This window comes from Schistocerca piceifrons, chromosome X, assembly GCF_021461385.2.
Source record: "Schistocerca piceifrons isolate TAMUIC-IGC-003096 chromosome X, iqSchPice1.1, whole genome shotgun sequence".
NCBI classification, from domain to species: Eukaryota; Metazoa; Arthropoda; class Insecta; order Orthoptera; family Acrididae; genus Schistocerca; species Schistocerca piceifrons.
In genome coordinates, this window is record NC_060149.1 from 389,069,095 (window position 1) to 389,085,078 (window position 15,984).

Below are 15,984 nucleotides of genomic sequence, written 5' to 3' on the forward strand. Positions count from 1 at the left end.
CATCTGCTTTCTGTACAAATTGTAAATAGCCTTTCGCTCCCTGTATTTTACCCCTGACATCTTTAGAATTTGAAAGAGAGTATTCCAATCAACATTGTCAAAAGCTTTCTCTAAGTCTACAAATGCTAGAAATGTAGGTTTGCCTTTCCTTAATCTTTCTTCTAAGATAAGTCGTAGGGTCAGTATTGCCTCACGTGTTCCACCATTTCTACGGAATCCAAACTGATCTACCCCAAGGTCGGCTTCTACCAGTTTTTCCATTCGTCTGTAAAGAATTCGCGTTAGTATTTTGCAGCTGTGACTTATTAAACTGATAGTTCGGTAATTTTCACATCTGTCAACACCTGCTTTCTTTGGGATTGGAATTATTATATTCTTCTTGAAGTCTTATGGAATTTCGCCTGTCTCATACATCTTGCTCACTAGATGGTAGAGTTTTGTCAGGACTGGCTCTCCCAAGGCTGTCAGTAGTTCTAATGGAATGTTGTCTACTCCCGGGGCCTTGTTTCGACTTAGGTCTTTCAGTGCTCTGTCAAACTCTTCACGCAGTATCGTATCTCCCATTTCATCTTCATCTACATCCACTTCCATTTCCATAATATTGTCCTCAAGGACATCGCCCCTGTATAGACCCTCTATATACTCCTTCCACCTTTCTGCTTTCCCTTCTTTGCTTAGAACTGGATTTCCATCCGAGCTCTTGATTTTCATGCAAGTGGTTCTCCTTTCTGCAAAGGTCTCTTTAATTTTCCTGTAGGCAGTATCTATCTTACCCCTCGTGAGATAAGCCTCTGCCGGCTGGAGTGGCCGTGCGGTTCTAGGCGCTGCAGTCTGGAGCCGGGCGACCGCTACAGTCGCAGGTTCGAATCCTGCCTCGGGCATGGATGTATGTGATGTCCTTAGGTTAGTTAGGTTTAATTAGTTCTAAGTTCTAGGTGACTGATGACCTCAGAAGTCGCATAGTGCTCAGAGTCATTTGAACCATTTTTGATAAGCCTCTACATCCTTACATTTGTCCTCTAGCCATCCCTGCTTAGCCATTTTGCACTTCCTGACGATCTCGTTTTTGAGACGTTTGTATTCCTTTTTGCCTGCTTCACTTACCACATTTTTGTGTTTTCTCCTTTCATCAATTAAATTCAGTATCTCTTCTGTTATCCATGTATTTCTACTAGCCCTCGTCTTTTTACCTACTTCATCCTCTGCTGCCTTCACTATTTCAGTCCTCAAAGCTACCCATTCTTCTTCTACTGTATTTCTTCTCCCCATTCCTGTCAATTGTTCCCTTATGCTGTCCCTGAAAGTCTGTACAACCTCTGGTTCTTTCAGTTTATCCAAGTCCCATCTCCCTAAATTCCCACCTTTTTGCAGTTTCATCAGTTTTAATCTACAGTTCATTACCAATAGATTGTGGTCAGAGTCCACATCTGCCCCTGGAAATGTCTTACAATTTAAAACCTGGATCCTAAATCTCTGTCTTACCATTATACAGGGTGATTCAAAAAGAATACCACAACTTTAAAAATGTGTATTTAATGAAAGAAACATAATATAACCTTCTGTTATACATCATTACAAAGAGTATTTAAAAAGTTTTTTTGCACTCAAAAACAAGTTCAGAGATGTTCAATATGGCCCCCTCCAGACACTCGAGCAATATCAACCCGATACTCCAACTCGTTCCACACTCTCTGTAGCATATCAGGCGTAACAGTTTGGATAGCTGCTGTTATTTCTCGTTTCAAATCATCAATGGTGGCTGGGAGAGGTGGCCGAAACACCATATCCTTAACATATCCCCATAAGAAAAAATCGCAGGGGGTAAGATCAGGGCTTCTTGGAGGCCAGTGATGAAGTGCTCTGTCACGGGCTGCCTGGCGGCCGATTCATCGCCTCGGGTAGTTGACGTTCAGGTTTCATAACTAACCTTTTTCGTAGGACTCTCCATACAGTTGATTGTGGAATTTGCAGCTCTCTGCTAGCTCTGCGAGTCGATTTTCCTGGGCTGCGAACAAATGCTTGCTGGATGCGTGCTACATTTTCATCACTCGTTCTCGGCCGTCCAGAACTTTTCCCTTTGCACAAACACCCATTCTCTGTAAACTGTTTATACCAATGTTTAATACACCACCTATCAGGAGGTTTAACACCATACTTCGTTCGAAATGCACGCTGAACAACTGTCGTCGATTCACTTCTGCCGTACTCAATAACACAAAAAGCTTTCTGTTGAGCGGTCGCCATCTTAGCATCAACTGACGCTGACGCCTAGTCAACAGCGCCTCAAGCGAACAAATGTACAACTAAATGAAACTCTATAGCTCCCTTAATTCGCCGACAGATAGTGCTTAGCTCTGCCTTTTGTCGTTGCAGAGTTTTAAATTCCTAAAGTTGTGGTATTCTTTTTGAATCACCCTGTACAATCTATCTGAAATCTTCCAGATGTAGATATAAACATCATGAATTGTTTCTTTTCTGAGAGTTCTATCTACAGCGCTCGGAGCTGTGGGCGAATTTTTACCGAGTACCCAGTCACACATATTGCAGCGCTCGCAGGCAAGGAAGCGATGCCCGGTACAGGTCGGCCAGTGGCGAGACGGCGTGCGGAAGGTCAGCCTCGCTGCCGCTCGATGCGCGCGCCGAGCGGGCCACGTGACCCGGTGGCGGGGGTGGGGCGAGAGGGACGGGGAGCCGACGGCCGGGAAGCGGCAGTGTGGTGCGCGATGGCGGCAAGGGAGCAGCTGCAGGTGGAGGCGCAGGAGCAGCCGCAGCACGTGCAGGCCGGCGCCGGCGAGTGCTCGCGCCCGCGCCCGCTCTTCATCGTCGCAGCCAGCTTCCTCTGCAATGGCATCATCTTCGGGGTCATCAACTCCTACAGCGTCTTCTACGTGCAGCTGCTCGCCAAGCTGGAGCGCAACGGAGTCTCCGAGGCGTCTTCCAAGGCCTGTGAGTATTCCCTCACTTCAGTCGTTCTTTTTTAGTATTACCGTATTTCGAAGGCACAACTGTAATTGGTCGGCGCTATCAGGATCATTTCGTGCCTACTCTCTACGTCGTCGCTAGTTATCTCGTCTACTCGTTTATTTTTGATCCAGGTTCCTTTGTTTACGGTTCACCTAAATACACCGAAAGGACTGTCCGTTAGGCAGGCAGGTCTGTGTTTATTTTATTATCTTATCCAGGAAGCATCCTCGTACACTCGTGACTATTTACAACAATTTTTTGGCTGATCTTCATCGCTTGCAAAAGTACCGGCATACGCGCACCTGTTACTCCGAATGTATCCGTGCTGCTGTAAAAGTTCTCACTGTTTCAGTGTAACCAAAAACTTCCTATCGCGTGCCGCGGCTATGATTCAGTAAACTTCGTCGAGGAGAGATCACTTCGGTTGGCTTAAAATCTTTATATTTATGTACGTTGTCACCGGATTCTTCGCCAGTTGGGCCGGCCGGTGTGGCCGAGCGGTTCTAGGCGCGTCGTCTGGAACCGTGCGACCGCTACGGTCTCAGGTTCGAATCCTGCCTCGGGCATGGATGTGTGTGATGTCCTTAGGTTAGTTAGGTTTCAGTAGTTCTGAAGTTCTAGGGGACTGATGGCCTCAGATGTTAAGTCTCATAGTTCTCAGAGCCATTTTTTTCTTCGCCAGTTATCAAGCGACAGTCTATTTACATGTTTTACGTCATAAGAATCTAGTCTGAGTACCATTCATGACACAACACATCTCTCTGTGCAAACGTAGTGTCTCTCTTGTTTAAGTCTCATAGTTCTCAGAGCCATTTTTTTCTTCGCCAGTTATCAAGCGACAGTCTATTTACATGTTTTACAACATAAGAATCTAGTCTGAGTACCATTCATGACACAACACATCTCTCTGTGCAAACTTAGTGTCTCTCTTGTTTAAAATATAATGTTTTCTTATATCTTCTTATATTACTACCTCATTTGCTTTTGTCTGTGGCATAAATAGTTGGTGTACTAAAACATATGCTTTCCATTTGTGATAACTGAAAATTTCACTAGGTTGTTAAGTAATGTACAGTGTGTTGACATCTTGATCAAATGATGGGCGACTAGTATGATTCTGGTGGGGGACATAAATATATAAAATATTTTACCCTAATACTGAATCGTACAATATTTCAGTATCAGGCGTTGTAAGTAAAATTATTTATAGTGTTTTGTTATAGGTCAGTAATGATGTACTGTGAATAATAAAATGTCCATTCGTTTGAGAATCAGAAACCCTTATTTTTGTTAATTTTTCACCGTTCCAGAACTGTACAGCGCGTTAAGTATATCCATTACTGGCGCGTTGTGGCAAAAAAGATATGGAGAATAGCCCAATATTGCCTATTACTCGGCGAGAAAACTCTGAATTAATGATGTAGGTTTGATTCTGGAGTCTTCGCGGTACCACTTGAAGAATGCTTCTTAACGACAGTAATTATTTATTTATACGAGTCAAAAACAGATAAAATACCTGGTAATTATCATCAAAACAAATGAGAGAAGGAATTATCAAGTTACACTACTGTTGACCAAATTCTTGCAACTTCAGTTGCGCTCAGAGCTGCAAGCAGATCTGCGCAAGATGCAAGGCATAGTTGACAATCCAGTAGAGAATTCCATTGACTGTGCTTCTCCGCAGTCTCAGAGTAGTGACATTTCTGGAGATAACTCCTGTAGCTTCCAACTTCAGAACGTAGGCGGACGATCCAGTTCTGTTCATGCCGAGGTGGGAGGATTTCCGAAGGGAGAGACGATGTAGAGTTATTCTCACGTCCAGAAATCCACTATTATTTCCTTGCCATTGCTGCTGTTGTTTGCAATGGCCTTCAGGAAACTACTTCTGGACCACAGCCTTGGGGCTGCTGGAATATGTTTGACATGGATGGTTTTCCTCATGAGCCTGATTTGTTCTCTCCGCGATGGCAGCTACTTCACGATGAGTAGCTGGTGCTATGCTTAGGAGCTTGTAGAGTTTCGTTTAGCTCGTAGCAACTGTGTTTGATTGGGTGGATTTGGACCACACTGCGCACGCATACTCTGCAGCGCTGTAGCATGTCGCAAGCAAATCGACGATGGTGGCGACTCTGCAACACACACAACAAAACGGCCATTAGGGCCCAGTAAGGCCTTTTTTAAACGTCAGAGATGGAGAACGGGGTATTTCAGCTATCTGTCGCTGTACCTATGTTTCTTCAGATAGATTTTAATCTACGTGGAAACTAAGTCGAAATACCCGCGACAGAATACAAAGTAGTCTCCGCCAATTACGTAGATCACAAACTCTTCTTAAAATTAGAATGAAGGTGAGGCTCGAATTTTTGCTGGAGCGTGTTATTCGATATCAGCCGGGACAAAAGAACCAGTTTATACAGGATGGGCAAAATTTAACTGGCGCAGAAAATTTTTACAATACGACTGACGCGAGATTAACCCTTGTTTCTGTTCTGTGAGTTCACATACTCTGACAGGCACAACCAGGCCTCATCTGAAGAAACAAATAACTGAGGAACCGAAAATCAACATTCGACTTCCCTCACAACCACCGGGAGAACTCAACACGTGAACACTCGTCTGGACATATTAACTCATGCACAAAATTTAATTTGTAAAAATACAGATGCTGGTCCATCCTGATTATGTTTTCTACCCGACGATTTCTTTATTTCCACTTGCCACAAACAAATAGCATTGAGATTTCGTCGGATACTATTACCGCTTTTTTTCATTCGTTCTGTGTTTTCTGGTGTTCGAACTCTTTTCGGATAGGTACGATCTCTGTTCTCTACAGAGCCCGTTTCACGTTACTTTGCCACTAAGATTTGCCAAAACACACCTTGTTTTATCGCCATCACCGTTTGGCGTTGCATTCATCTGGTCACTAAAGACGTCTGCTGCTCACAGTCGCTCAAAAGTGATGGCACAGCCAAGCTCTCGGACAGATTATGCAGGAAATGAGTATGTGTAGACATGTGACAGCAACCGATTGTGGCACCGAGATCACGGTTTCCTGCATTTTCTGGGATAGGCAGGTTTCTTGTTCATTAACGAAAGTCAGTTTCTCATCAGTCTCATAAACATGTTCCTGTTCAGCTTTATTTTCTCCACACTATAGATGGTGGTTGCACGGTAAACGTCCCATTGCATAACTCTCCCAGTAATTGTCCATGGATTGGGAAAAGAAACAAATGCAAAATCAGAGCAGGATAGGTAGCGTCAAATCGAGAAAAATTTGCCAAGTATCAATGGTTGTAAGTGCACTTTTGCTGAGTTACTGTCTAAAAAGGCACCAATTCTATACGAGCGCACGGAAAAGCGTGTGCCTTTAAGCCAACTTGTCCACCGACCTGTTACGCTAAAGAGCGCAATTAAGTATTCAATTAGCTCAAGAGAATATTATAACCTGAACAGTCAAAGCGAGGTAAAAATTAATTGCATGTCCCAGCTCCTTACATTACTCGCAGTATTTCTGCGATGTTTACCTTGACTATTAATTCAACTACTCTGGAAGTAATGTAATGCCATTAATTTAAGACAGTAAGCTGCACTGCAGCAAGGTACTGGCTTGTGAGACTGTAAGGTGCCATGTTTCTAATCAAGGCATCTAAAGTCCACATGTTCCAGTTTTTGCTCTTGAACGGAGAGACTGAATAAATTTTCATTCTATCTGGGTGATCAGTAACTGCAAAGGAAGATTTTAATACAAGGGCTTGCTGAAAAGTAAAGCCGCCGATTTTTTTTATTCTGTTTCCAATATCGGTTTCCGTATGACATGTCATGCATATTACTTGGTTGACTTTCCTGTTTCGCTGACGCAAGTAGCAACCCTCTGCCGCTAGAAGGCTCCGAGTTTTAGAGTGTAACGTGGCGGTGTGTTACGTAACTATGTCGGTGCGTGAGAACCGTCAGAAACCTGAAGGCACTAATTCGAAGCATGACACTGCCGGACCACACACGAGCGCTGCGACGTCTGCAACAATCCGTCGCCTTCGGTTCACTTTCATACATCATCCTTCATACAGTCCCAACTTGGCCCCATCCGATTTTCATCTGTTTCCAAAACTTGAAGAATCCTTTCGAGGACTTCACTTTGATAGTGATGAAGTGGTGCAAGCAGAGGTGATGTTATGGCTCCGTCAACAAGTCAAACATTCTACTGAGATGGTATTAAAAAACTGGTGTCTCGTTGGGAGAAATGTTTCCGTCGCCAGAGTGATTATGTTGAGAAATAAATACGTACACATGAAAAATAAAGACGTAGAATGTCAATAACCTTCGTTTTATTTAAAATAGCTTTAATAGTTTTTGCAAAGAAATTCGAAGGCGTTGCTTTTCAGCACGACCTCGTAAAAAAGACCTCAGAAAATTTTAAATGTTATAGTTCTATCAAACTATAGTTTTTACAGTAAATGTTCGTAATTTTTAGCTTCAACGCCACTACAAAGTAGCCATTGTCGAAGAAATTATTGACCCACCTTCTCGAAAATTCCTGGCGTGTTAGGAACGATTGCGAGGGGCCGAAAATTCTTGTAGCCTGCTCCTCACGGATGTTAATTGAAGTTTGGTAAATACTGTCCCTTAAAAAAAATATCGGTGCTGCATTGCGTTCGAAATGTGGACCAACACGCTATGAAGCACGTGCTCATAATATTTGGGCTTATCGGTGTGTCGTGATTTGACAAGCTGTACTCCATTCGTTGTCTCCTGTCCTGGTCTGCCCTTATCATTAGCTGTTGTGTCACATTCTTCTATATACTCCATAACCGACTGTTCAGTGCACAGTGGAGGGCACTTCGTAGCGATGTTATCAAACATTCTATACATGTATGGAGACAGAAGAAATAATCTGTATGTGCCCTAATTTCTTACCTCATTTCCGTAGATACTATGCGAGATGCAAGATGTAGGCAAAAGAAGTGTTGCTCAATCTTACTTCGCTTACTGGATCTTGAAATATGCCAAGCTGGTAATCCCGGTTAGACGTCTCTTTTCCTTCAAAGATACCTGTTCCACGAAAAGGCTGCATCGTGTCACACGAGATAACAGTGACCCGTTTAATAATCTTATGAACAAGCCCCAGTCCAAATCACGCTATTTTAACTGCTTTTTAGAAAATCGTGGTCTGGTCTGGGTTTTAATAAATGAAATACCATTCTATTTACCTGAACTTCGCCGGTACACTTTCGAAAGGGCTGTTTTCACTCGATACGACCGTAGTAGCGCTTTTCTGAAATCGTTCGGTGTCTGCCACGCTACTTGAATAGCATTATGGTAGTTGGGTTGATTTGGGGGAGGAGACCAAACTGCGAGGTCATTGGTCTTACCGGATTAGGGAAGGAAGGCGGCCGTGCCCTTTCAAAGGAACCATCAAGTAATTTGCCTGAAGCAATTTAGGGAAATCACGGAAAACCTAAATCAGGATGGCCGGAGCGGAATTGAACCGTCGTCCTCCCCAATGCGAGCCCAGTGTACTAAACACTGCGCCACCTCTTTCGGTTCAATGGCACTAGTGTCGTCAGTACCGGCCGGAGTGGCCGTGCGGTTCTAGGCGCTACAGTCTGGAGGCGAGCGACCGCTACGGTCGCAGGCTCGAATCCTGCCTCGGGCATGGATGTGTGTGATGTCCTTAGGTTAGTTGGGTTTAATTAGTTCTAAGTTTTGGGCGACTGATGACCTCAGAAGTTAAGTCGCATAGTGCTCAGAGCCATTTGAACCAATCATCGTGAGTGCTGCAGTACATTGTCACTCCATCGTATGTGACTGAGCGTAATGGCGCAGTGGTAAAGCCTTCGGGAAGACGCCAGTTCAAATTCCCGTCCTATCATCAAAATTTAGTTTTCCATGGTGATCCTAAATCATTTAAGGCAAGTGCCCAGATTGTTCATTTTGAAAGGACACCGCCGATGTTCTTCGCAATCGCTCCCCAATCCAAGTTCATGCTGCGCGTCTAATGACATCGTCAACGGCGGGACATGAAATCCTAATCTTCCTTCTCCCCTTGTCTGTGTGAAATAGATAAATTATTAACGTCAATCCATAAATTCTCCAACGGCTTGTACTCGAATATCTGCTCGAATCCGAGAAAGACAAGGGCCGTATTTAGACTGGAATGTCACAGTGTGTTTACTTTCTCCGGACTGAAGACGAATTAGCTTTTATGTCCATTTCTGGAAGAATCTAGGCTGGTTTACGCCCTCTGCCTCCTTCAGTACAGATAATTCCACACAGTATCACGTAATTCATTTGAGATATTGAGGTCAAGCTGAGTATCACGACATATAAATCGTCGCCAGGTCATACGGTTAGTAGGATTCGTGACAAGCGCGGACAATTTCTGAAGGAAATTTTCTGTAACTTATATTTATGGGGTTTTGTTGTCCCAGCTCTACTGTTAGACGTACTTTAGTGAGGCAACTTCCTCTCTTGTTAGTTATTTCTCCTTAATACTGGTGTTATTAGTGTTTCCTCTGTATATTTGATTTCACATCTCGACGGGGAAAGGCCGCTTTTGGTAACACGGATGCTAGATAACGACGTTTCAATTCTTGTATTGATTGTCTGTCAAGGATAAAGCGTCCCTTCGTCGAGACCTTTTACACTATACTCATTTTTCTCAATAAATAACAATTTTTGTACATTAGCTTAGGTGCGTATGTAAAATATGCAGTCGTTCATTAGGAAAAATTCTTGCACATAGACATTATTATTGCTGTTATTGTCTTCGGTGCGAAGACCGGCTTGATGAAACTCTCCACCATAGTCTTCTTCTTTTTTTGTGCCATTGTCCCGCCTCGAAGTAGGGTCGGCGTGGTTACTAATGGATTTGACATGACCGGCCGCTATGATCGAGCGGTTCTAGGCGCTTCAGCCTGGAACCGCGCGGCTGCTACGGTTCGAATCCTACTTCGGGCATGGATATGTGTGATGTCCTTAGGTTAGTTAGGCTTAAGTAGTTTCTAAGTCTAGGGGACTGATGACCTCAGATGTTAAGTCCCATAGTGTTTAGAGCCATTTTGATTTGACATGGTTAGTTTAAGGGTGGTCGGATGACCCGCCTGCCGCCACCACATTACCTCCTGAACAGAATATGTGTTCCCCAACTGTCAGTGTGTAGCGTTATTAATGTGGAAGTGATCGAAAGTTTTCGTAATGTTTGCAAATCGTGTGTAACTGAGGCGGGATTTTTGTACTAGCCCGGTATCCACCGATTGGGTGGGAAAAACCGCCTAAAAACCACACCCATGGTGGCCAGCACATCGGCCCTCGTCGTTAATCCGCTTGGTAGAACCAGTCCGGGGTCTGCGCATTTCCCCGTCATGGAAACTGTGCTTTGAAAGATACAGCCAATTAATGCTACTTATTGTTGAGTCTCTCTTCACCATTTTCACCCTCGCCCCTTTACTTATGTCTCGGGATATAATCTATCAATCTTTCCTTCTTTTAGTCAAGCTGCATCATAAAGCTCGAAACTCGATGGTGCCTATCTTAAGCTTCAAACAGCAGTTGGTTGGTTGTCGAATATACACAAAGAAAACACCGGCATAGTGAGGACAACGCCTTAGGTATACAACTGGTTATATTTTTATTTGCAGTTTACCTAACCATGGAAATGTTTAGAAAAATTAAAGGATCTTGAAATCTAAGTCATGTCTGAGTAGAACAGATTTTTATATGCTCTTTATGACGCACAAAATTCACATAAAATTGACAGAGTGAAGTTATTTAAAATCTCAGTAGAAAGAACTCAAAATGACGCTGACACTGTGAGGGAGAGAGGGGTGGGTGGGACCAAATTATACGGAAGACTGTGAGAAAACACAGCAAGATTTCATCTGGGCAGCTCGCGGATTTGTAATTAACAAGAAAAAAAAAGAGACCAAAAACTATAATGAAATAGACAAGGCCGGCCGGGATGGCCGAGCGGTTCTAGGCGCTACAGTCTGGAACCGCGCGACCGCTACGGTCGCAGGTTCGAATCCTGCCTCGGGCATGGATGTGTGTGATGTCCTTAGGTTAGTTAGGTTTAAGTAGTTCTAAGCTCTAGGGGACTGATGACCTCAGAAGATCCCAGAATCTTCGTTTTCTCCCCTCAACTCGCAACATAAAAAAAGAGAGAGAGAGAAAGAAACTCTGCTTTGCCAATGTGCGGACCAGCATACCACTTATTTAAAAAAAAAAAAGGACGACGGCAGCAGAAATTTCCCACTCTTGGCACATTAAAACCAAGAGGTTGGTATTCACCTGGAGCGATATCTCACCAATTGGTCAACCTCTTACGCACCAAGCGCAATGGTGGGGTTACACGTTCGATTGGAAAGACCAAAAATTTTGAGCGAAAGCAACGAACTTTCTCAACTTTCTCATGCTGCTCGGGCGACACCACGGCATCCCATACTTAAATGTCCATACAGAAAGCCATAAACGTCATGCTCAATTATTCTCTGAGGATGACAGTGGCGGCACAGCAGTCTCTGCTCTCAGGGAGGGCAGGCGCTGGCCCCAGCCAACAAAAGAACGGAGTGGGCCACGAAACTGCTCAACTCCTTGGGGATGCCTGCCTCTAATGATATTCACTGACGGCCTTCTGCCGATAAACAGCAATCAGAGACGACACTGAGGGCGCATTTTATCAACGAGAAAAATATAAATCTTTCCTCTCAAGCAACGATGCCCTCTACTCTAAATTAAATAATCACGGAATTGTGGCACAAAAGTGAAACAATATCATACAGCGATATGTGACAGTCATGCGACAATCTCTTTTTTCCTCCACTCGAGTCAGTAAGTCTTTGTTAGCTATTCCTTTTCATCTTCACCATTCTTCTGGAACACCACATTTCAAAAGCTTCTAACCTGTTCTTTAATCTATTCTACCATATAAGGCTACACAACAGACAAGTACTTTCGTAAACGAGTTCCCAACACTTAAATTTATAGTAGATATTTTTCTTGCTGTTAACAGTCTGTATTTTGTGTATCCATTACTTTCGCCACCGTCAGTTGTGGTGCTGGCCAAATAGCGAGACTCGTCTATTACTTTTAGTGTCTTGTTTTTTAATCTACTTCCCCAGGCACTATTTAACTTTGTTCCAGTAGACCCCATTACCGTTGTTTTATTTTAATCTCATGCCCTCTTCTCAAGACATTTTCAACTCCATTCAACTGATCATCCAAGCAAGATCTTTGCCGTCTCTGACAGAACTGCTGTGCCATCCGTAGATCTATAGCATCTTTTTTTCTCCCAGAAGTTTTGTTCCTTTCCCAGATTTCCCATTGTTTTTCCTTACTGCTTTCTCAATGTACAGATTCAATAACGTTGTATGTAGGCTACATCCATATCTCACTCCCTTCTGAACTACTGACTCCCTTTCGTGTCCTTCGCTGCTTATAACCGCAGTCTGGTTTCTGTACAAATTCCAGATAACCTTTCGCTCCCTACGCCTGCTAACTTTCAACAGATAGAGTAAGCACTAGAAACGTAAACACACATTGAACTTGACACGCAATTCTGATCGGACTAACAAATATTGTGTCGAATGTCCCGTTTCGTAGTATAACATTTAATGTGAGCACTGTATTCGTTCCATAAGGAGTCAGTGCCAGCATCGTGGTCGAAATTGGCAAGGACTGGGAATTTCGATATCGGGGAGCACGTTTCGTGAGATGCCAAGACAGGACTGTTTCACTGTACGAAACGAATGGATCTATGAAGATTTATCAACCCAGTTGATTGATTCTTTCGTATGCCTTTGAGAGTACAGGTTTTTGTTCAAGAACTAAAAAGCGCAGTGGTTGGCTCTGAGCACTATGCGACTTAACTTTTGAGGTCATCAGTCGCCTAGAACTTAGAACTAATTAAATCTAACTAACCTAAGGACATCACACACATCCATGCCCGAGGCAGGATTCAAACCCGCGACCGTAGCGGTCACGCGGTTCCAGACTGAAGCGCCTTCAACCGCACGGCCACACCGGCCGGCAAAAAGCGCAGTGATTGGAATACTCTTCATGTGTTCGTTTGTCGTGTGGACTAGCTATGGCGTAAAATACGACAAAATGAAGCTATATTTGTTTCAGTCCACTGGAACTAGTGCAAAAGTTTATAAAATATAAAAATACCAACACTTGTTTACCGAAGCACTATTATCAGTTGTGTGATTACACACGGAAGATACTTAATTTTAATTGTAGGAGTAGAAAACATTTGAATAACGAGATTAACTTACGCAGATAGCGATTCTGCAGCACACAGAAAACTGTGAGCTACATTTAACACGAAATTGCTCATACATACGTTTCTGTTTGTTTCCGTATTTTCACTTTTTGCGTGCCGTGTTTATGAGATAAAATCGGTAAATCAGCTCACCGTTTGTCTAAATGATTGTGCAGAACCGGCTAAACACCACACCACACCACAGCCGACATGGTTGAGTATGTGTCGGCCATCATTACCGCCTCCATGCTTCGCACTAAACCAGAAGGCCAACAGCCAAGAAAGTAACCTACATGACACTACGCAAGTATCATACCTGAGGCCATAATAACATATGTCCAAAACACTGTAGGCAACTGCTATCTATTGTTCGGAAAAATAAGATACCATATTTATTAACAAAAGTAGGATATTTTTTAAAGCTTTGCTTCATAAATAAAAACAAGAGAATTACTATGTCAGTTAGATTTTTTTTCGAATCGAGAATCGTTACAGGAACTTACACCATTCTCAAGTGCTGCAGTATCAAAACCTTCGCGCGCTTGCGTCTGTGTGTGTGAGTGTGTGTGTGTGTGTGTGTGTGTGTGTGTGTGCGTTGTTACTTTGAGTTCTAGTGTAGTCGTTCTACATTTGTGCACCGCAGTCGGAATATAAGTGGCGGAGATCTTGATACTATGGGAAACTTGAAAAATGCAATTCTTAATGTTGATGGTCTATCCTATCTACAGCATAGTGAAGATGAATACACTATGCTATTTGCATTTTAAACAAATCAGCAACAACATATGATTTGAACATTTCTGACGACAAGACAAAAACAATGAAGGTTTAAAATAAGGTGGCCAGCAAGAATAATAAAGATTACTGAAGTTAAAATTATAGAAGAAGTAAAACATTTTAAACGTATAGGGTATTATTTTTCTATGATGACATAGACCTGGATGGAACACTGAACAGATTTAGAAGTATATGTGGTTGTATATCTGAAAACCTCAAAAATAAGACAGATGCATGTAATCTTCCAACACCGTCACTTTACTATTCTCATACGTGAAAGTAAATGTAAAGTAGAAAGGGGAACTATCAAGACCAGAATTGAATTATTAAATGACACGCTAGGTTATATTTTATTGGACATGCGAAGAACATTATAATGTACGTAAGAGCTGAGTAAAATAATGACGAACAGCGTATGGCATGAACATTTGCGAAGTATGCTCGGATGCACATACAAGAAGAGTGAGGAAGTAATGGGCACAGTAAAAAGATTTGTCCCGGCCAAATCCTTGAGGAGGAGGAGGAGAAGGAGGAAAAGAAGAAGAAGAACTTAATGTTAAAACAGAAATTGTATCCTAATTTAGTTCTAACTAAAAATCCTATAATCATTTCCTTGTTCAGAGACTGTCGAACAACCAGGATCATTTACGAACAGTTTTGCCACCGAATGGCAGGTCCAATATAAATAATTTTGATTGCTACTCCATGTCATGTGTTTTGAGATATGGTCGATTCTAAGCTATCTCGGACAACATGACATCCATACCAACCACCATGGATACCGAAAACAAACTCAACTCGAGCTCATGTTGTGTAATATCCGGAACGCAATGGATCAAGGCAACGCAGTATTTCTTGACCACCGAAAAGAATTTGACTCAGTACTACACTGACATTTCTTAGCGAAAATACGATCGTACGGGGTAACGGGTTATGAAATGAAATTTGTGACTGAGTTAAAGATTTATTGCTGGGGAGAACATAGCATGTTATGAAATTTTTGTAAATGCCACGACAGTCACTGATCGCAGGTATCTGTTTATCCAGTTACCGGTTTCGATCACTTAATTATTTTTCACTAAATACAGAAGTGTGCATATGTTATAAAAATGTGCATAATGGTAGGCTATCAACTGTAATGAGCAGTGTCATAATATTCATAGACTGAAAATTGGAAAAATATACCTGCCTACACGAAGTTAACGGCGAAAGCATTAAAAATATGTAGCCATATGTGGCATCGACCACACATGTCCCGTAATGTCGGGTCGTCGCTCGCGTACTGTACTTACAACACCGGTACAAACAGGTGAGGGGGCGAGATCGCAAGACGACGTTGGCTGAACGACGAAACGACGAAATGCAAAAATTGGAAATGTAATCTTAAACTACGTCTGCATACAACTGTATCGAATACTTAAATGTACTTAAAAGGAGGCTAGATGTAAGTGAAAGGGGAATTATTGGTTTAACTTCTGAAGGATAGCTGCAGATAAATGTATGTGCCATATGCAATACAGTTAAGTTAACAGACAGCAGCTTGTCAAACGATAAATAAGTCGCGGGCACAGTGGACATACTAAAAACAAATCTGAGGGACCAGTGGTGGCAAGGGGCCAAAAGGCTAAACAAAAATATGGTAATGAACTATCTGTAAAATTATAAAAGATAGTGCCTAGAAGTAGTCTGTAACATGTGCAATACACAAATAAGCGAACTGAAAGCAGCATATCAAAACAGGATATAAAGGCTGCGGGCACAACAAACCCACCGAACCAGAAGCAAGAAATATGTGGGAGGTAGGAGAAGGCGAAAAGGTCTACCAGGATAAAAAATCTACAATAGCTTGTAACATAATGAAAACTAGGCATTGGGCTTAAAGTCATTCAGTTCATTAAGAAGTTTAGAGGGACAGCATTTGTTATTCACATAAATCTCTATCTCCTCCAAAAGATTTAACAGACGTCCCGTAGGGGCAGTGTGTACAA

The 15,984-nt window shown here is 42.6% G+C and overlaps 1 protein-coding gene across 1 annotated transcript in view; it reads left to right on the top strand.

Annotated features, from left to right (window-relative positions):
• Positions 1-2,630: 2,630 nt before the first annotated feature.
• LOC124722377 (monocarboxylate transporter 10) overlaps positions 2,631-15,984 on the top strand; it is a 447,112-nt gene continuing 433,758 nt past the window's right edge. Inside the window, exon 1 of the mRNA XM_047247551.1 lies at positions 2,631-2,946. Within this exon, the coding sequence (XP_047103507.1) occupies positions 2,631-2,946 (316 nt within the window). The remainder of the gene's footprint in view (positions 2,947-15,984) is intronic.